Source organism: Dendrobates tinctorius, unplaced genomic scaffold (genome assembly GCF_039654945.1).
Source record: "Dendrobates tinctorius isolate UK_male_01 unplaced genomic scaffold, ASM3965494v1 ptg000133l, whole genome shotgun sequence".
In the NCBI taxonomy this organism is placed as follows: Eukaryota; Metazoa; Chordata; class Amphibia; order Anura; family Dendrobatidae; genus Dendrobates; species Dendrobates tinctorius.
Window position 1 is genome coordinate 4545509 of NW_027361801.1, and position 21878 is coordinate 4567386.

At 44.9% G+C, this 21878-nt stretch overlaps 1 protein-coding gene across 1 annotated transcript in view; it reads left to right on the forward strand.

The window, feature by feature from the left end:
- The window catches only part of LOC141048075 (fibronectin type-III domain-containing protein 3A-like), a 131940-nt gene that overhangs the window by 62937 nt on the left and 47125 nt on the right, over positions 1-21878 (forward strand). The window contains exons 2-4 of the mRNA XM_073543448.1: positions 1028-1172; positions 19598-19673; positions 20140-20216. Of these exons, the coding sequence (XP_073399549.1) occupies positions 1077-1172; positions 19598-19673; positions 20140-20216 (249 nt within the window). The 5' untranslated portion in view covers positions 1028-1076. The remainder of the gene's footprint in view (positions 1-1027; positions 1173-19597; positions 19674-20139; positions 20217-21878) is intronic.

Genomic DNA, 21878 nt, shown 5'->3' on the forward strand with positions numbered 1-21878 from the left:
TGCAGGGAAACTAGTGCATTTTCGTCTATTGACCAGTGGTATATAAGGGTCAATAAGTGTGAGCTCGCATCATCCGCAGTGGTCCCCTGAATTGGCGATTGCTGAACAAGTGTCATAAATCTCCCTGTAGGGCACAGAAGTCCTTTTGTTATATTCCTGTGGAAAAAAGATACCAGATAAATGTGATCTGGCCTGACAAATTTCTTGTATCATGTCATCTCTTTATTTTTTTTATTCATGGGAATACTCCTTACCTTTAAGGCCTGTTTCACACTTCTGTTTATGGCGGACAGGTGACATCCGCCAAAAACGAAAATTAACGGATCCGCCTCCGTTGTGACATACGGATGTCAGCGGACGCTAATATGGTCGCATCTGCCGAAGATGAAAAGTGCAGCAAATTTAAAGCGACCGCGGTCTGGAAGGAGAGAGAGATAAAATGCTTTTCAGAGTAAAGCTTCCGGGCATGCGCACTTAAAATTGACGGACCGTCAAAGAAAAAAACGTTACAGGGTCCGTCTCATCCGCCCAGGAGACGCTAAAATCTTGGCGGATTCGTCAAAAAACGGGTGGGACGGACGACCATCAGTCAAAATCCGCCACTAATGTAATTCTGTGGGGGAAAAAATGGATCCGCCCCTTTTTTGGCGGATCCGTTTTTTTTCTAAAATTGGCGGATTTTGACTGACATCAAAAAACGGAAGTGTGAAGCAGGCCTAACCCGTGAATTATTGGTTAATTCCCTTAAGAGGAGATTTATCTGTGTATATTATGTGTATGTCTATACATATTCCTGAATATATATATATATATATATATATATAGTGTGTGTGTGTGTGTGTGTATACACACACACACACACACACACACACACACTATAAATGTGCCCTTATAGAAGCTGAAAATTGGAATGCAGCTCCAATTAGACAGTGGTCGGCCCCCCACAGACCAATTAGTTTCCACTTATCTTATAGATGGATGGTCATTTGTAAACACGGGAAATTATTAATCCGTTATATTTTTTTAGTGTCCAGGTGGTGGATGTGAACATCTGTCGATGAGTGATTATTTCAGCCATGATGGCCGACCAGCCTCCTCCGTTGGAAGCTACGCCCTTAATGAATGAAGTTTCGCTTGTACCTCACCTGGTGAATGGCGATAGCACACAACAGGTAAACTTGTTCTATTCGGTTTATTGCCTTTCTGCAGGTTATTTTGACCTTTTAATTTGTATTTAGTGCGAACATTGAGGCTGAAGGTACCTGAGGTTACTGAATGATTTTATAGATGTTTCGTTCCTCCTATGGGCATATTTCATACTATAAGGTACTGGCTGGAGTCCCCACCTGAGGTCATGGCATCAAAGTGAGACCCTCGCAGCACAGCACCAGAGACATCACAGGCTGTGCTAATGAACGGCACCATTATCAAAATAGCAAATGGATTTGGAATCTACTTGTCACAATAATACAAGCCACTATGGGGGGGGGTATTCACTGGACTATGCTTGGGATCCCCCCTTTAATCTATTTGGTATGGGCAGATTGTCGGCCTTCACACAATTTGATGAGTCAGAATGGAGTGATATGACGGCGTTTGTAGGAGGTGACTCTCACGTGGATCTAATGACTTGCATTTTATTGGTTAAGAAAAAGAATAAAGTCTCTCACTTTATTATATGTATTACTTTACATGCATGCACAGATATCACATGTCCACCTGTTCATCTAAGATACCTGGGGAGAGGAATCTTATCTATTCGACCTGTCTGTGCTCTATGACCTGCCTGTGCTCTATGACCTGCCTGTGCTCTATGACCTGCCTGTGCTCTATGACCTGCCTGTGCTCTATGACCTGCCTGCGCTCTATGACCTGCCTGCGCTCTATGACCTGCCTGCGCTCTATGACCTGCCTGCGCTCTATGACCTGCCTGCGCTCTATGACCTGCCTGCGCTCTATGACCTGCCTGCGCTCTATGACCTGCCTGCGCTCTATGACCTGCCTGCGCTCTATGACCTGCCTGCGCTCTATGACCTGCCTGCGCTCTATGACCTGCCTGCGCTCTATGACCTGCCTGCGCTCTATGACCTGCCTGCGCTCTATGACCTGCCTGCGCTCTATGACCTGCCTGCGCTCTATGACCTGCCTGCGCTCTATGACCTGCCTGCGCTCTATGACCTGCCTGCGCTCTATGACCTGCCTGCGCTCTATGACCTGCCTGCGCTCTATGACCTGCCTGCGCTCTATGACCTGCCTGCGCTCTATGACCTGCCTGCGCTCTATGACCTGCCTGCGCTCTATGACCTGCCTGCGCTCTATGACCTGCCTGCGCTCTATGACCTGCCTGCGCTCTATGACCTGCCTGCGCTCTATGACCTGCCTGCGCTCTATGACCTGCCTGCGCTCTATGACCTGCCTGCGCTCTATGACCTGCCTGCGCTCTATGACCTGCCTGCGCTCTATGACCTGCCTGCGCTCTATGACCTGCCTGCGCTCTATGACCTGCCTGCGCTCTATGACCTGCCTGCGCTCTATGACCTGCCTGCGCTCTATGACCTGCCTGCGCTCTATGACCTGCCTGCGCTCTATGACCTGCCTGCGCTCTATGACCTGCCTGCGCTCTATGACCTGCCTGCGCTCTATGACCTGCCTGCGCTCTATGACCTGCCTGCGCTCTATGACCTGCCTGCGCTCTATGACCTGCCTGCGCTCTATGACCTGCCTGCGCTCTATGACCTGCCTGCGCTCTATGACCTGCCTGCGCTCTATGACCTGCCTGCGCTCTACGACCTGCCTGCGCTCTACGACCTGCCTGCCCTCTACGACCTGCCTGCCCTCTACGACCTGCCTGCCCTCTACGACCTGCCTGCCCTCTACGACCTGCCTGCCCTCTACGACCTGCCTGCCCTCTACGACCTGCCTGCGCTCTACGACCTGCCTGCCCTCTACGACCTGCCTGCCCTCTACGACCTGCCTGCCCTCTACGACCTGCCTGCCCTCTACGACCTGCCTGTATTTTGCTACCTCGCAACCTAGAATTTCACTGTTTTTTTTTTCTTGTTTGAAGGTTTGCATCACTTTGTTAGAAACATGCCTACAACGGTGAACATTTTTTTTATATTTGCTGTTTATATCACAATAAAAATAAAATCAAACTGAAAACTTCAATGTGCATAACTATTCACCCCCCCAAAGTCAGTACTTTGTAGAGCCTTACTTTTGCAGCAATTACAGCTGCAAGTCTCCAGTGGGATTTTTGTGTAATCTTCAAGCAAAACTGGTCCAGCTCCTTCAAGTTAGTTGGTTTACGCTGGTGTACAGCAATCTTCAATTCTGACCACAGATTCTTAATTGGATTAAGGTCTCGGCTTTGATTAGGCCACTCCAAAATATTTACACGTTTTCCCTTTAACCACTCAAGCGTTGCTTTTTCAGTCTGCTTTGGGTCATTGTTTTTTTGGGAGGTGAATCTCCATCCCAGTCTCAAATCACTGACAGACTGAAACAGGTGTTGCTCAAGAATATCCTTGTATTTCACGCCACCAATTTTTCCCTCAAGTCAGACCATTTTCCCTCTCACTGCTGCCGAAAAGCATCCCCACAGCATGATGCTGCCACCACCATGTTTCACTGAAGGGATGGTGTTCTTGGGGTGATGAGCTTTGTTGGTTTGGCCACAGACATAGTGTTTAGCTTGGTGGCCAAAAAGTAAAATTTTGGTCTCATCTGACCACAGCGCCTTCCTCCATACATTTGAGGAGTCTCCCACATGACTTTTGACAAACACAAAGCAAGCATTACAATTTTGGTGTGTAAGTAAAGGCTTTTTTCTGCCCACTCTACCGTAAAGGCCACCTCTATGGAGTGTACGGCTTATTGTGGTCGCATGGACAGATACTCCAGTCTCTGCTTGGGAATTCTGCACCTCCTTCAGGGTTACTTTTGTTCTCTGTGCTACCTCTTTGATTAATGCCCTCCTTGCCTAGACTGAGTTTTGGTGGGTGGCCCTCTATTGGCAGGTTTGTTGTGGTACCATGTTCTTTCCATTTGATCATAATGGATTTGATGATGCTCTGGGGGATTATCAGGGATTGGGATATTATTTTTATTACCCAACCCTGACTTGTCCTTCTCAACAACTTTGACCTGCGAAAATAACACGTAATAGGCGTTGGTATCGCAGCGGTTCTATGAAGCGGTGTACACAAGACTTCCATAGACATGAGTCTTTGACCATGTTCACACGTTCAGTATTTAATCAGTATTTGTAAACCAAAACCAGGAGTGGGTGAAAAATGCAGAAGTGGTGACTTGTTTCTATTATACTGTTACGCTGACTGTTCCACGTCTGGTGGTTTTGGCTTACAAATACTGAGGTAAAAAATTTGCCAATTGCTCAACTTGAGCACGTGGCCTAAGGGTTCTGTGCTCACATTGTGGTTTTGTCACATTTTATTCTACTCAGATTTGTCACAAAACCTGAAGGATTTCCTAGTATCAGCAAAGTGCATGAGATTCCTGAACTCTCGTGCACACGTTGCTTACTTTTTCCTTTCAGATTTTAATCTGCAGCACTTTTAATTTTTTAAGGCCACATTCACATATTGAGCATTAAGGCTATGTGCCCACAGTAGGGTTTTTGAACGCTCAGGAAACGGGTCTCCTTCCTAGAAAACGCACGTTTTTGCCCCGATAGTTGCGCGTTTTTGATGCGTTTTTTTCCGCGCGTCTTTTGGACTATAGGAAATACCCAAAAACGCAGACCTAAGCGGAAATTAATGAACTTACTGAGTTTTTTACCGCTAAGCGTTTCCTTAGTGGTAAAAAACGCATCCATTGGCACAAAAAGGCCAAAATGCATTAAAATGAATGGGATGCTTTTTTTAAGCGTTTTTGATGCGGTTTGACCCCAAAAAACGCATCAAAAACGCTTAAAAAAAGCAACGTGGGCACACAGCCTTAGGGTATGTGCACACGCTGCGGTTTCCGCAGCGGTTTTGTCCGCTGCGGACCCGCAGCAGTTTTAGCTGCGGTGTACAGTACCATTCAAATGAATGTTAACAAAAAAACGCTGTGTAGATGTTGCGGAAAAATCCGCGCGGATTTGCTGCGGTTTTGAAACCGCAGAAAGAAGTGACATTTTGACCTGCGATTTATCTGCGGTTTTTGCAAAATCCGTGCGAATTAATCCGCAGCGGATTCCGCAGCGTCTGCACACACCCTTAGTCAGTTTTTTACCTCAGTATTTGTAAGCCAAAACCAGGAGTGGAACAATCAGAGGAAAAGCATAACAGAAACCCGTCACCACTTCTAACACCCACTCCTGGTTTTGGTTTACAAATACAGAGGTATAAAAACTCACCAAATACTCAACGTGTGCACGTGGCCTTTCAGCGTTTATGCTGCGGATTCACCCATACTAATGAATGGGGAAAATGCTTGGAAAAAAACCCTGCTAGTGAAAAGTATCATGCCATGCCAGATCCATGATGAGCAAGGATGTCAAGATGTTGATGCCTCGTTGAATGGTCCAAATATTTTTTTTTTTCGCCTGGCCCATATTGCGCTTCTGGAGCAGAACGAGCCTCTACCATTTCAGAATCCCACTTTAGGCCGGGTGAGAAAATATTTGGGCCTCGTACCCTGGTGACAGACTCCGATATGGATCCAAGGAATTTATTGAAGATGGAAAAAGCAGTTCCATAACCATATTGTTTATAAAGGGGTTTTCCACAGCTACCTTACGTTATTTCTGTCCATTGGCTGGTGCTGCCTGAAAACAACAAAATGAGCAGTAACTCTCCTTTCCCTTCTCCAGCCACGTGTCTATGCTGCTGCTCCGGTGTTTAACCATTCAATTTACTGCTTTTTATGAGGCAATAAACTAATATTGAGCAGAATTAAGTTGGTTGCTTCGCTTTACACAACAGTCTCAAATCCATGTGGGACCAAATAAAAAATTTAAAATGCCCACTTTTTCTTGTTTTTTTTTTTTTTTAAATGTTTTCCCCACTTAATTATCCATTGTACGTATATGTTGGGAATATCCGGTACACTGCATGAGTGCCGATGGCTGCAGCCAGTATCCGATGGCTTCACGCATCGCTGCAAATCTGCAGCAATTTACAGTACAATGCCAGTCAATCATTGCTTGAAATATACGTTGCACACAGCCTAGAGAGTATCCCACATAAAGTCAATTAAAACATAACCTTTAATGAACCATTAAAAGGACAGAACACACAAAAATATTACAAAAAAGTGCTCATGTGAACCAGTGCTCAATGAAAAATGGCTTGGTCTCACCATTGGTATTAGATATAGCATTCCAGCATCAGGGCGTATACTGCTGGAGAGACGATCCACTCATGGGGAGCTGAGACATGAGAAAACCAGTAAGCGCAGTGTCTCTGTATGAGTGCGGACATGGACGGTGACAAGCCCTCAACGGCTGCATCTGCGGAGCCCTGCGTTCCCCCTCCTACCGTGAGTAACAGGGCCGGTCCCTAAACTGTTAAACTTTGGTGGCACGGGTCTGAGCAAGCCTTCTCTCTCTTCATGTAGGAGGACAAGGCCTCTGCCCCAAGAAACCCTCACAAATGTGGTATCTGTGGTGAAAGGTTCCCTTCTGATTACCAAAAGAAGCTATGCCAGCCCTGTACGCAGAACATTCTGCGCACCGAACAGCCCTCCCTGTTTGACAGCATAAAAACTCTCATTAGGCAGGAGGTTTAGGCCTCCATGGCGGCCCAGACCCCGGTGACCCAGGGCCCTCCCCCAAAAAAGAGGAAAAGGGCACCTACGGAGGCCAACTCAGATTCTGGAGAAGTCCGTTCCTCAGGGTCAGAGGATATTTGGGAGAATGAGGGCTCCATATCCACCTCCAAACACGACGCAAAGAAATAATGTTTTTCCTCTGAGGATATGGAGGAGTTGGTCTCCATGATGAGAAATACCATGGGGGTTGAGGAGGAGGAGGTGAAGTTCTCAGTCCAGGATGAGATGTTTGGGGGGCTGAAACCCAGAAGTAGAAAAGGCTTTCCGGTTCACGAAAACATACAAAATCTAATAGCTCAGGAGTGGTCCTCCCCCAAGAAGGCACTTCGTGTACCATCAGAACTAGAAAACCGCTTTTCCCTCGAGGGTGACAGCTCTATTTGGGAAATTCTTAAAATAGATGTGCAGGTCTCTAAAGTGACTAAAAAGACATCCCTCCCTTTCAAGGACTCTTCCCAGTTGAAGGATCCGATGAATCGTAAAATAGAAAGTCACCTTAAAGGGAATCTGTCACCCTTTTTTTGGCCTTGCAGTTGCCGACATAGACATCGGGGGCTTATCTACAGCATTCTGTAATGCTGTAGATAAGCCCCCGATGTAACCTGAAAGAGAAGAAACACACGTTATATTATACTCACCGAGTTGGGCGGCGACACCCATCGGACCGGACCGCCCACCTCAGTGAGTATAATATAACGTGTTTTTCTTCTCTTTCAGGTTACATCGGGGGCTTATCTACAGCATTACAGAATGCTGTAGATAAGCCCCCGATGTGTATTCTGGCAGCTGCAAGGCCAAAAAAAGGGTGACAGATTCCCTTTAAGAAATCCTGGGAAGCTTCTATGAACTTGCTTAAGGCAAACGTAGCCTCCACTTGCGTCGCCAGATCATTGTTCTTCTGGCTTCATACGTTAGAGGAACACCTCTCGGGAGGTACTCCCAGAGAAGAAATCTTAGATTCCCTTTCCCTCCTCCAAAAAGCAACAGGCTTTTTAGCCGATGCTTCGGGAGAAACGGTGCGGGTAGCAGCAAGGTCCCTAGTCCTTACAAATTCGGTTAGAAGAGCCCTTTGGCTGAAGTCATGGGGAGGTGACATCACTTCCAAGACAAAGCTCCGTGCCATCCCCTTCCAGGGGCACCGCATGTTCGAACCAGTCTTGGATGACATCCTCGAAAAGGCCTCCGACAAAAAGAAATCGCTACCCAAGCAGAGAGTCGCCAAGAGATGGTTTTTTCATCCCCCACGAGAGCAGGCCTCCCAAAGGGAGTTCAGAGGGAAAGGCAAGACAGGACGATGGAGCTACCCGAAGGGGGATAAAGGGAAAAACATCCTTGTCCCTCAGCAACAACAACCCCCGGACAAACAGTGACTCCCCGGTGGGGGGTCGACTCGCTCAGTTTTTCGCCCAAAGGCAGGCTACGACCTCGAACCAGTGGATCCTGCATACGATACAATTTGGGCTAAAACTGGAGTTTGAACACCTTCCCCCCGCACTGTTTAAGAGTCACCCCTACACAGTCTCCAAGTCTCCAAAAAGTTCTACTTCTTCAGATAGAAGATCTATTACGGGAAGGAGTAATTTCATACGTACCTCAACAGGAAATAGGCAGAGGACATTACTCCCGCCTAATCCTGGTGAAGAAGCCCTCCGGAAAGCACAGACTTAAAAACCTAAAACCCCTGAATCGCTTCATCAGATACCGGAGGTTCAAGATGGAGTCAGTAAAATCGGCAATCCCTCTTATTGGGCAGGGCTGGCTGATGGCTACGATAGACCTAAGGGACGCATATTACCATGTCCCAATTCATCCGGACCACCGTAAGTTCCTGAGGTTCGCGGTATCCTACGACCAAGGGATCAGCCATCTCCAGTTCAACGCCCTCCCATTTGGCGTATCCCTGGCACCAAGGGTATTTACGAAAATTATGAGGGAAGCAGTCATATCTATCCATCTTCAGGGAATATGCATCATTCCATATTTAGACGATCTGCTCATTATCTCTCCATCAGTGTCCCGGCTGAACCAGGATGTGTCAAAGACCCTGCAGATGCTCGAATCCCTAGGTTGGATCCCGAATCTCCAGAAGTCGAACCATCATCCTTCCACAAGGAAAAAATTCCTGGGGATCCTCTTAGATTCGGAAAAAAGGATGTCCTTTCTTCCCGAGGATCGTCAATCAGACCTTTGTCTGAGAATAATCCGGTTCAGAGAACAAAGGACACCGACTCTGAGGGACGCCATGTCTATCCTGGGTTCCCTGACATCGTGTATTCAGGCGGTATCCTGGGCACAGGCACATACGCGAATCCTCCAGTCATACGTCCTGGTAAGTGCAAGGAAGTATCGGAACAATCTATAAAAAAAGATTCCACTTCCAGGACACGTAAAATCGGCCCTCTTGTGGTGGCTGAATTACCGGAACTTGAGACGAGTAATAAGCTGAGACCAGCTTCCTCTGAAAATACTCTGTACTGATGCCAGTCTGAGAGGTTGGGTAGCTGTGGTGAAGTAGTCTTACTTCCAAGGACAATGGTCCTAGAACATAAGAACCAGATCCTCAAATCTAAGGGAATTGAAGGCAGTGGAAGAAGCATTAAAAGCCGCTTCATCCCTTATCCGGAACCATCACGTCCGGATATACTCTGACAACATAACCAAGGTAGCATATCTCAGACACCAGGGGGGCACGAGGTATGCCAGTCTGAAGACTGTGGCAAAAAGAATCTTCCTATGGGCGGAAAAACACCTATTATCCATCTCCGCGGTACACCTGAAGGGGTCGGAAAACATCCAAGCGGACTTCCTAAGCAGTAAGGACGTCCATCCGGGAGAGTGGTGTTTGAATCAGGAAGTCTTCCAGGCTCTGACCTTAAGATGGGGAGATCTAGAAGTCGACCTATTTGCGAATGCTCAAAACGCGAAGACAACAACCTATTTCTCCCTCGGTCCCACATACGGAGCCTGGGGGACGGATGCATTTGCTCATCCATGGGTCTTAGACTGGCCTACGCCTTTCCACCAATCCCTATGTTGGCAAGGACGCTGCAGAAAATCAGATCAGACAGGGTCACGACAATGTGGCCAGGACGGAGCTGGTACAACGCCCTGTTGGACATGGCCCTGGAAGGTCCCTTGCTTGTACCCCAAAAGACCGACGACCTTTTCCAGGGGCCCTTACTGCACCCAAACCACAGCAAACTGAGTCTAGCAGCTTGTTTATTGAGGCCAACATTCTGAGGGCCAAAGAGCTATTGGATGAAGTAATCTGGACCCTGCAAAAAAGTAGAAAGCCGGTAACTAATGCCATATATGGCAAAATATGGAAGAAATTTTCTTCCTGGTGTCTTCCTAAGGTCCCTGACCCCTTCCATCCCAATATTGCCCTGGTCCTAGATTTCCTGCAAAAAGGATTAGAGCTAGGACTTGCTCCAAGCACACTGAGGGTTCAGGTATCTGCCCTTAGTTCTTTTTTTGACCTGGCCAGACACCGTTGGGTTAAACGATTCATGACCGCTGCAAGTAGAATACGGCCTACACTCCCTAGTTGGGTTCCCCCTGGGATCTTAATATAGTGCTGAATAGCCTAACACAGGCCCCTTTTCAGCCCTTGTCAGAAATTTCATTGAGGATTCTCACACTCAAAACTGTCTTTCTTGTAGCAATCACCACTGCTAGGCGGGTGGGGGAACTACAGGCCCTATCGGTACAAGAACCATACCTCCTACTCAACTCGGACAGTATAGTACTGCACCTAGACCCCTCCTTTATACCCAAAGTGGTGTCAGACTTCCATCGAGGCCAGGAAATTGAGTGGCCCTCATTCTGCCCAAATCCTTCTAATACGAAGGAAGAAAGGTTCTACTCCCTGGATGTTCGCAGGGTGGTCCTCCATTACCTTGAACTAACTAGGGATTGGAGAATCGACCCAAACCTGTTCATTCAGTATTCAGGGCGGAATAAGGGAAAGAAGGCGGCAAAAAACACGATAGCAAGTTGGATCAAGCAGTCCATCTCCCTGGCATATTCATCAAGAGATCTCTCTCCTCCCGAGATGCTAAAGGCCCACTCCACCCGATCAGTCGCTACATCATGGGCAGCAAGAGGGAACGCGTCTTTGGTGGAGATATGCAGAGCTGCCACTTGGTCCTCTGTACACACCTTTACCAGACACTATAGACTGAATTTTAATAGGGATCTAACATTTGGCAGACGTGTTCTGCAAGCCGTAGTCCCTCCCTAAAAATTAGTGTTGATATAACTCCAAGGTGACTGTCGTGGAAGGTGACTGGAGAAAATAGAATTAGACTTACCGGTAATTCGGTTTCTAGGAACCTTCCACGACAGCACTAATTTCCCTCCCTGTCTAATATCTTACCGGACGATTCCTGCTCTACTGGCGGTAACTATTCATGCTAGTATGTCCAGAAAAAACACTGGAGGTAGCAGGAAAGGGAGGGTTATTTAACTTCTTTGTGTTTCCTGTCCCCCATTAGGGCGGGGAGACAACCTCCAAGGTGACTGTCGTGGAAGGTTTCTAGAAACCGAATTACCGGTAAGTCTAATTCTATTTTTTGTTTTGTTTTTTTTTCTTACACATGTGTTTTTGTTGCAGATTTTTCCCCATTCCGCAGAAATCTGCGGAAAGAATTGACATGCTGCAGATTTATATCTGCACGAAATCTGCAAGTCGCAAATAAGCAACATGTGTATGAGACCTCAGGATGCTCATTCACTTTGCTGGCATCAGGAAACCCTGCAGGTTTTGTGAAAAATCTGCACTGGACAAAGGAAGCAAAAAATATCTGTGCACACAGCCTAGGCTATGTTGACACATTGTGTTTTTGCTGTGTGTTTTATGCAAATTTTAAGCTGTGTTTTACAGACCGGCAAAAGGTATGTGAAAACTGCTGTGTTTTTGCAAACTGCTTCAATTCTTTCAGCTTTTTTTTTTTTTTTTTTGCAAAAACACAGGTATCAGGTTTTGCTGCGTTTTAGGTGCAAAAACCTCTGGAAGTTGCAGCATGGTTTTTTTTTAATTGCACTAAACTCTATCTGCATGCACAAGAGACAAAACATACCTGATTTTTGTAAGCAGCTTCTTTAGTGCCAAGAGAGCAGGTTGTGCCTGCAGATAAAAAAAGCAGCAAAAACGCAACGTGTGAACATAGCCTAATAGTTCTGTATTACCAGTTTTGGTCATAAAACCTTGAGAAAGTAGAAATACAATAGAAAGTATTTTTTTATTAAACATATACCGGTAGTTTACTGCATGTTGAAGCGGTGTCCATGAGTTCTGATCCATCCTGGGGGCTGCAGGTGGAAAGTTTTTTAGCAAGAAAGTAAAATGTACTGCTCTTTTTAGGCAAAGTACTCGCTGCGTTTAGCAATGGTTTGATGGTATTCCTTCCGGCACTTTTTCAACTAAATCCCTGAAAAATGGGATTTCTGACATTCTTCCCCTTGTGAGACATTCACTCTTTTTATGCTTTATATTCATCTTTTCTTGCCCCCCTATAAAAATACAGGTGCCCAATATGTAGTGATTGACTTGTCAGGGGCACGTCGGAACCTTTTTTTTTTTTTTTTTTTTTCCAGTGATTCAGGCAGAAGCAACTAAACCAGAACAGAGCGCGGTGTGTACTTTTTTTTGTATGTGTTGTTTTTGACTTTGTAGTAGAAGATGGCGCCATCATTTTGTGGGTGTGCTGGGTGCTTTTACCTCCTTTTCTGTATTCCCTGTGGAAGGTGGAGATTCCAGCGTATAACACATCCAGAGGAGAGTTAGACTGACCAGCATCTAAAATCGTGCAGCTCTGTACAAGTAGCTATCTCTCGGGTTCAGGTCTACACGTTACTATTGAATTGAGTCTTCAAGCCAAGAGCAAGAGCTGGGTTCACCCTTGCTGAGGCTGAGCAGTTTAGTCTACCTTCCCACCTATTTGTTTTCCATCTGTCAACACCCACCGTTTCCTTGAGGCCCAGCTTTGGCTTTTCGGACGCCAGATGGAAAACGTATATGGGAAGTTGCACTGTGCTTGGTCTGAGCAGTCATTTTGTGCTGACAGACTATCTACAACTTGGTGATGTAATTTTGTCCTCATTAGGTAGATTCCAGGTTAATTATCACACCATTCAAGCATTTGATTAGCCCCCCCCCCAGCATTATTTGCAGTACCCCTTTAAGACGTCATTGCCCTTCTCACTGTTCGCAGTGCGCAGTAATAGGGAATGATGTCTGAGAACTCGCCACTTGTATTGGCTCCCTCGTTATTATTTTCCATGACTTCACACCGCTAATTACATGTGGGTAGCGGCAGCCAGGAACAATGCCATAAATCTCGCAGTAACGTTGAAATTTATAGCTCGCCTCAAACTCTCCAATTCTTTTTCATCAGAATATTTTTTTTTTCAATTTTTTTATGTAAAAAACTGTTGATTGTACAAACGAGTCTGAAATGAATTTCAACGCAAATAAACTCGCATTGGCAGCTCGAATGGACAAATTGCTTCTCTGCAACTGTGAAGCAGATGTTTTCTTGTTTTTAAAGCCTCCAGTTGCGCAAGAAGTACAGCTGAAATAAGCTTCTAATTGTTTAGCGTTTCTCTGAAATACCCGCCTGTGACAGACGGGCCACACTCAGAAACCAGCAGCTGTTAGAAACTAGAAATACGTTTGGTTTTTTGTTTTTATTGAAAGCATGAGTCGTTCATCTTTTCTACATCGTGAGGCCTCCATGTTGTCTCACCTTGTATTGGAGAGCACAGAAGTGCAGGTGTGAAGAACCAGTGTTATCCCATAATTTGGACCTTTGAGTTGTTCTCTATGGGTCTTGAGACCTCCTGCCCCCTGACTGTCTGGCTAGCCCCACTGTAATTATTCAGGTGCTGCTAGCTGTGCATCCTCCCATCTGGTTTATGCACTTATTTACTTTGAAAGTTCAAGTTCTGTCCTCCGGGTATCAACAAGTCGCATTTTGAAACTTACATCTGTGTGTATGATGAGCTTCTGGTGGAGAGTAAAGAATGAGCTGGTTCTTGGAGGGAACACTTTGGGTAAGCCGATACATTGGGGGCAACCTTCAGATGTCCATGTATGTGTAAGGGGTTAACGAGACCATCCTGCATGTATATATTAATGTTTGGTTTTACAAATGTATTTGCTTTATGGTAGGGAAAGTGTAGTAACCTATTTAGTCCTCTAGATGGAGCTAAAGTTATGCTCAGAATGCAAATAGTAAATGTAGGAGGGGCTAACTGTGGTTAAGCTGGGGAGCATCCGGCATTTTTGTCAGTTGGGCTAGGGAAGCCCTGACAGGGCAGTTAGCCCCGTAACATTGTGAAGATGGTAGCCCAGCCGTTCCGGGCCGGAGGGCCAAAGAGAATAACAGCACAACATACAGCAGCAGAGAACAGAATGACAGAGTTTGCAGCAGGGCAGGCTTTATAAAATTTATCATGTGGCAGCTTGCTATGTGTGCAGATGCCCTTTTGTCTGGGGCGAAACAGACAGGGGAACTCTCAAAGAAGGCGAAGCTGGACAGGGGGGAGGATGCTGTGAAGCTGACTGGGATGGGAAGACCCGGGAATGTTCTGGAAATTGATAGTGAGAATATAGGGAAAGAAGAGGAGGCAAACTGTGTTACCTGATATGCTGTAACTGAAGTGAATGGACTGAGAAGGTATAAAAGTAAAGTTTCTTGTTTAAAGTTGGAATTGGACTGTGACTCAGTTTATGCCAAAATTTATGGACAAAATATACTGCCACCTAGGGAAGGCCCTGAAGGTGAGAAGAATGGTATGCTGACAGAGAACTGTGATGTGTATGTGATGGGAGACCAGGACGCGCCTGGGTTGTTTACCTCAGTCACGACTACTGCCCTGGCTGAACCTTACATATGGATCACGATGTACGAACTAGGCCTGGGACTCAGTAGTTTTATATATGACAATGAGATTGGTGAATTTGTGTTGGGAGACCCATGGTCGGTCCGTGCATCATGGTCCATACTTCACCGATGTATAAATACAGCCTTAAAAAGTTTCCAATTTTTTAAATTTAAGACATTTTCTGGGTATAGGCAATTTGTGGGGTTTAAACTTTTCATATCTACCACCCCCTTACCATTCATCTTGGGCCATCACTTGCTTGCATGCATCATGGTTATCTTGGGGCAATAGTTGGCATCGCTGCCTGGAAAAGTACAGCACCTGCTGTTAGACTTTCATTAACACATAAGAGGCTTCAGTGGTTGCGCGATTGCGGCGACCCCCATTAAATGATTGCCAGGGGTGCCAGCGGTTAGTCAGACCTCCAACTTTAGAATCCCCATTGGTTAGCTACCCTTCAAACGTCTCTAAAACACATAATAAATTTGGCGCACTCGTGTGTTACTTTTTGTAATTTTAATGATGGCACATTTTACTTTACAGGAGCAGTGTGTTATACCTACTATAGGGCCCTAGGGGGCGGAGTCCAATCATTCTGTTTTGGGCGTGGCCTTATTTTCTGGCTCATGCTTCGCCCTCTCGGTTCCTATGGAGTTAGATTAATTGAGCACATGCATATCGCATATTTCCTGATGCCTGTCTTTCAAATTACCGGTGACTTCTGGGAACAGATAGGGAAACTTTCCTGCAATAACCCACTTGTTTTCTTTTATATTTTTAGATTGATTCTACTGCTTCTTGGTTATTATTGCTCATGTAGTTTCCTGATGTTTCTTGTAAAGCACCTAAAATATTAAAATATACATTTCAGCTTTTTTTCCTGCTGATCCTTTACTGCAGAAGCCTTTTACACAGTTAGTTTTAGACAGGGATACAAGTTTATGTGAGCAACCCGTTTGCCAATGGCCTTTTTTTCCCATGGAAAGAAGTCTGACTGGCTTAAATGGAACTTGTCGCAATGAAGGAGCAGTCTGTAGGCTCCATGTTATAGAGTAGGAGGAGTTGAGTAGATTAATATATAGTTTTTGTGAGAGAAGATTCAGTATAATCCTGTATTTTCATCATTTAATCCGCTGCTCTTTCTAAGAACTTGAGTCCAGTGGGTGGGTCTAACTCTGTATGTACGCCTATACAAGGAAGGCTGTCATCACTGCTAGGACCGCCCACTGGTTCGAAAATCCCAAAGAGCAGACGATGAAATGATGTAAACTCGGGTTATACTGAATCTTTTCCCGCATAACTATATTTCAATCAGCTCATCTCTCCCTGCTCTATAACATGGTGCCTGCAAATTGGATGGCATTTTCATGATGACAAGTTCCCTTTAAGGGGACAATCTGATGTGTTGTTATGGCCACCATTTATTTCAGTTTTCTTACTGAAACAAACATGCATGCTCAGCCGTTTATATATAAGAGGTAGGACTTGCGTGTATTAGAACTTTATGGCATAAATATCTGTGATTAGACAACCCTTATCAAGTTGCTCGGAGTCCTACCACTTTCCCTCAACACCCCTGCTCTGCTATCTGGAAAAATATAAGACTGTAGCATGCACAGGGTTTTCTGCCTGTACCCCCTGTGCAGGTAACTGTTAACACTACTCCGTAGACTTCACTGGGGCAGGAACCTTTTTATTCAAGCATTAGGGAGGTTTCAAGATATCACTGAGTGATGTGAGAACCCCTGAAATTCATGTTTCTTCGAGTCACTGTGCAGCCTCTTAGTCATGATGGGATGATTTTCAAGTGTGCTGTCATGATACATTTTGGGCTTTTGTTCTGAAGTAGCTGGTGGTCAATGTATTGTCATCACATGATGCGTAATGACATCTAATTATTTCCGACTTCTGATATGCTCTTCCTTTACTGATATTACACAATTTCTCTCAGGCTATGTGCACACTGAGGATTTTATGGAGCAGAAACTCTCCAAAACCCTCCTCTAGATCTCAAGACTTCCTCCGAAACTTTGAGACTTCACTTAATTTCTGCTCCGAAAACTCTGCAAAAAGATTTTTCATAGCACATAAAAGTAGAATTTTGTCTTCTCTTTATTTTAATTCAAAACCATATCTTAGAAACTGACAGATGGAAGGTCTAGCTTTGCCTTCTTTCTGGTGATGACTTAAAGGCATTTAAAAGTTATCACTTATCCTTAAGATAGTTAATAACTTACTGATCACTGTGGCTCCAACAGCAAAGACCTTCACTGATCAGCAAAAGGAGAAGTTTTTATCCCTATTACAGAACTGAGGGGAAGGTCAGATGCCCGATTAATTTATTTTCTATGCAGCTGGTGGGAAAAAAACCCCGTTATGAATGAATGGATTGGAGGTAGATCATGTGCAGTGCCGCTCATGCTAACTGAGATCAAAGTGTCCCATTCTGCTGGTCCCTGTAGTTGGACTACCAGCGATGTACAAGATATCACCTGTCTTTTGGATAAGTGATATAATTATTTTCACTGCTGACCCCAACAATTCTCTCTTTTCGCTCATTCCTTTCTTTGGTCATTCTCTCCTTCCTTTGTTTGGTCATTCTCGCCCTCTTGGAGGCCAGTAGAACTGGATGGGGGCTTCCTTGCACCAGTTTTGGTGACAATGATTGTCCTTTGCTCTAATGTAAAATAATAGTAGTTTTTTTATGTATGTGCCTGTATCCTTAAAAAGAGCAGCAGCAGATCTTTTGGCACAGCCACCGCTGAATTCTTTGGGGTACTGGGCCCTTGTGCTGTCTGGTGAGCTCGGAGTTTACATTCTTTTAATAAAACTAGCAGACCATGATACCGGTGCTGGAGGTTGTCCATCAGTCCATACTAGGTCACTTCTTTGATCTTTTAAATTACTTCAAAAAATTCAGATGTTTTCTTGGCACTGTACAAGTGTTACACGAAGAACCGTCACCAATTCTTCCTTCTGTACCTGATTACTTACGTAATGGCCACACATTGCAGGACTTTTCTGTGAAGTTGAAGCTGGATAAACTGCAGAACTTTCTAGGCAAGCATCTAACTTTTATTGATTTTATTTTTTTTTTTTTACTTTGAAAGCTCAGACTGTCTCCTTATTGCTGAATTCTACACTGTCTAGCTAAGACATGGATACATTTTTTCCTGAGCTTTATGTAGAGAAATGTGCATTAAAATTGGAGGAGTCACCATTGGTATCTGTCAGACTAGAACTAGTAAAGTGGAAGACTGAAAAAATGATATGATCAACTTTTCAAAGACAATGTTTTGGTAGCCTGCTCAAAACACTCACTTGTTTCTCGCTAGCTGCATTTATGGGTTCATCAGGACCACACTGTAAAACTCTGGCTTGTGGGCCAAATCTGGCCCTCAACAACAGCACCGCCCTCCCATCCCCTTCGGCATCACACTTTCAAAACTGTATTGACATCCTGTGTCTGTGGCCATTATACTGTATGGAGGACTATTCTGTGTGGAAGACAATGTAGAGCCCATTATTCTGTGTGACGGACTGTGTTGTCCATTGTACTGTATAGAGGACTATATGAGGACCATTATACTGTATAGAGGATTATGTGAGGCCTATTACACTGTATAGAAGACTATGTGGGGCCCATTATTCTGTATGGAGGAGATCACAATATACTGTGTGAAGGACTATGTGGGCTCCATTGTACTGTATAGAGGATTTTGTGAGGCCCATTTAATCTGTATAGAGAACTATGTGGGGCCAATTCTGTATGGACGAGAATGTAGGGTCCATTCTGTGTGAACGAATTTGTGGGACCCATTATACTGTGGGGGATCACAGTTCGGGAATTACACTGTGGTGGTGTCTCCATATTTTGCTGGGGGGGGTACAGTAGGGTCATCATACAATGTGTGTGGAGGAATTCACTGTAGGGGTATCATACGGAGCCTGGGGGGGGCACATTATCTGTATTAATTCAAGGATTTTTAAGCTTTGTAATTACATATTTAAATTGGGCAATTGTGCCATATGCTTTGTGCTACACCTTCATGACATTCATGACATGATATTATTCCAGCGTGCGCCATTTGTGATACTGTATATTTTATTCTAAGATTTATCAATTAAAATGTACTTGGTGAGAAAACCCATTTAAAGTTTATTTCCATATGAAAAGATTCATGAATAACTTCCTCAATTGTAGTAGACACTTTAAAAAAATAAATATCAAGGTTGGTCCTTGACTTTGTCCAAATTTTTAATTTTGGCCCTCTGTGTTTAACATCTTTGATCTAGACAGAAAATTTAAAAGGGTTGATCAACCCCAATATTTTTTATTTTTTACAACCCACCAAAATATAAAAAACAAAATAGTAGTACTCACTGCTGTTGCATGGTATGAACATTTCTGTGATTTCCCACTGGTCTCTGTTTGGACTTTGTCAATATCATGTGACAGGTGTCAATACCTCCAAGGTCACCTTTGTGCCCAGTAATTTGCTATAGGAGTCACAAGGCTTGTTGACCTTTCATTGCTGAAAGAACGGAGACCGGTGGAGGACTAGTAAAGGATTGGCACTGGAGCATATGGGGAATGATAAGGTCATCTTAGATTTAAAACATTATCAGCTGTTTGTAAAAAATTGATATAGGGTTTGATAATCTTTTATAGCCGTTGTACAGGGATAAAAAAAAAAACGTGGCTGCTTCTGCTTAAACCATTTGTCCACAGGCTTTGTGTATTGCAGCTCAACCCAGTTGACTTCAGTTGACCTGAGCACCATTACCAGATTCAACCTATGGACAGTTGTGGTTCTGCTGTTGGAAGAAAGCTGCCATGTTTTTTCCAATCCTTTAAATGTAATGAAAGAAATATATTTTTGACACTGGTGAAAGCTCGAACTATTCCAAACAGCCTCTTTATTTGCAGGTAATTGTGGTGCAAGTAAACCCCGGGGAAACCTTCACAATCCGCACAGAAGATGGACACTTTCAGTGTATCCCAGGTAAGCAGTGTGACTGAATGTTCGCTCTCTCAATTCCTAGGGTTTCCTCTTATGTGAATGAAATGTCGTCTATAGACCGACCACAAGAACTTCCTGGAACTGCAGGCCTAGTTATCAGCACAGCCGCCCTTTTAACGGATACTGAGATGTTTAGTGATGTCACTTAACCACTGATGGTTTTCTACATAAAACCATCTTTGCTAAACTTTTTTTTTTAATATATAAACCCAGATAACGTCATTTTTAAGTCAGGAGAGTGAAGGTATTTTTCATTTTTTAAGTGCAGTAAATTTGAGTCCCCTATTTCTATGCATAGAACTATCACTGTTTTGGGTAATTGCGGCAATGTATTACTGATTTAATGCCCCAGTTGATTGAACAGTTCCATAATAAATGGTTTATAATGCCTCCAGTGCCAATTTAAACTCTGTTGTAAAACCCTTTTTTCTTTTCTTCTCTTTTATAGGTCCAGCACATGTTCCTATGATGTCGCCAAATGGCTCCATGCCTCCTATATTTGTGCCGCCTGGTTATGTGTCTCAGGTATAATTCACCTTCTCGTTTTTATGGTATTATTATTTTATTCTTATGGTGACAAACACGGTTAATATGGTTCATAAGAAAAGATCTGCCAGGCTCAATTTTTTTTACCCTACAGAAGTACCGTATACACTCGTGTATAAGCCAAGATTTTCATCAAATTTTTTTTGTGCTGAAAACGCCCACCTCGGCTTATACACAAGTCATTGTCCAGAAAGCCGGAGGGGGAGCAGCGGCCGGAACCGATGACTGTGGCACAGTGACAGCTGCAGCTGCTGGCTAAGGCTAGTTTCACACTAGCGCTTTTGAGCGCAGCGACGGCCTGCGCACGGCCGCCGCTAAGCCCCGCCCCCTGCCGCGCCTCCGCCGGTAGCTCTGCCTACCGGCGCATGACGCTGCATGCGTCCTGCGTCCCCTATCTTTATTACTGGGGGCGCAGGCCGTGCGCAATATGCGTTTGGTGGCGCATGCGCCTTTTTGACGGTGCGCCGAGCGCAACCAAACTGCAGGAGGTTGCGTTTGGCGCAGGTCGGCGCACCGTCAAAAGGACGCATGCGCCGCCAAACGCATATTGCGCACGGCCTGCGCCCCCAGTGATAAAGATAAGGGACGCAGGAAGCGTCATGCGCCGGTAGGCGGAGCTACCGGCGGAGGTCGCGGCAGGGGGCGGGGCTTAGTGGCGGCCGTGCGCAGGCCGTCGCTGCGCTCAAAAGCTCTAGTGTGAAACTAGCCTAACAAAAGACATCATACTCACCCTCCTCACGCCGTCTCTGCATCTCCGTCCCGGCAGCTCTTCCTGTGGTCACATGGTACCACTCATTAAAGTAATGAATATGCATGCATCTCCACTCCCATAGGCGTGGAGCACTTATTCATTACCTTAATGAGCAGTACCACGTGACCACTCGGCACAGGAGAGCTGCCGCGCCGGGACAACGGAGTTACAGTGATGGCGCAAGGAGGGTGAATAGGGCGTGTGTGAGCCATGCATACAACGATAGGACAGGACGGGGGGGGAGCCACACATAGTAGAACAGGACGGGGGGAGCTACACATAGCAGGACAGGACGGGGGGAGCCACGCATAGCAGGACAGGGATAAGGGGACAATGCATACTCGGCTTATACTCGAGTCAATAAGCTTACCCAGTTTTCCGTGGCAAAATTAGGTGACTCGGCTTATACTCGAGTATATACAGTAATTTTAATTTAATTGCACACGGGAAAAAAAAGAATGCTCATTCTTGTATGGAAAACTGCAGATTTTTCTCTTTTGATACGGAGACATGTATCTGGGCTTAGCCTAAAGCTATGTTCACACTCAGTTTATTTGCAGCCAAAACCTGCTTTCTTTTCAGTAAAAATACTGCGATCAAATTATCTGTTTTTTGTTTCTTTTTCACAACATTTTTGGGTGCAAATTACATGTGTGCTTTGTCTACAGTACATGTTTATAAGCTGTGGTCAAATGGTTCCATTTTCATGGGAGACAGAGGCCCCAAACGTGTTACCAAGGGTCCTTGTGGTCAGTACCTACAACTCATGCATGTATCTTCCATCCTGTGGATAGGTGATAAATGTTATTGGTGAGAGAACCCCTTTAACGTTACCTAGTATTTGATAAACTTGTGATGGGATAGTTGCGTAAGGGCCTCCCAAGTTTCCA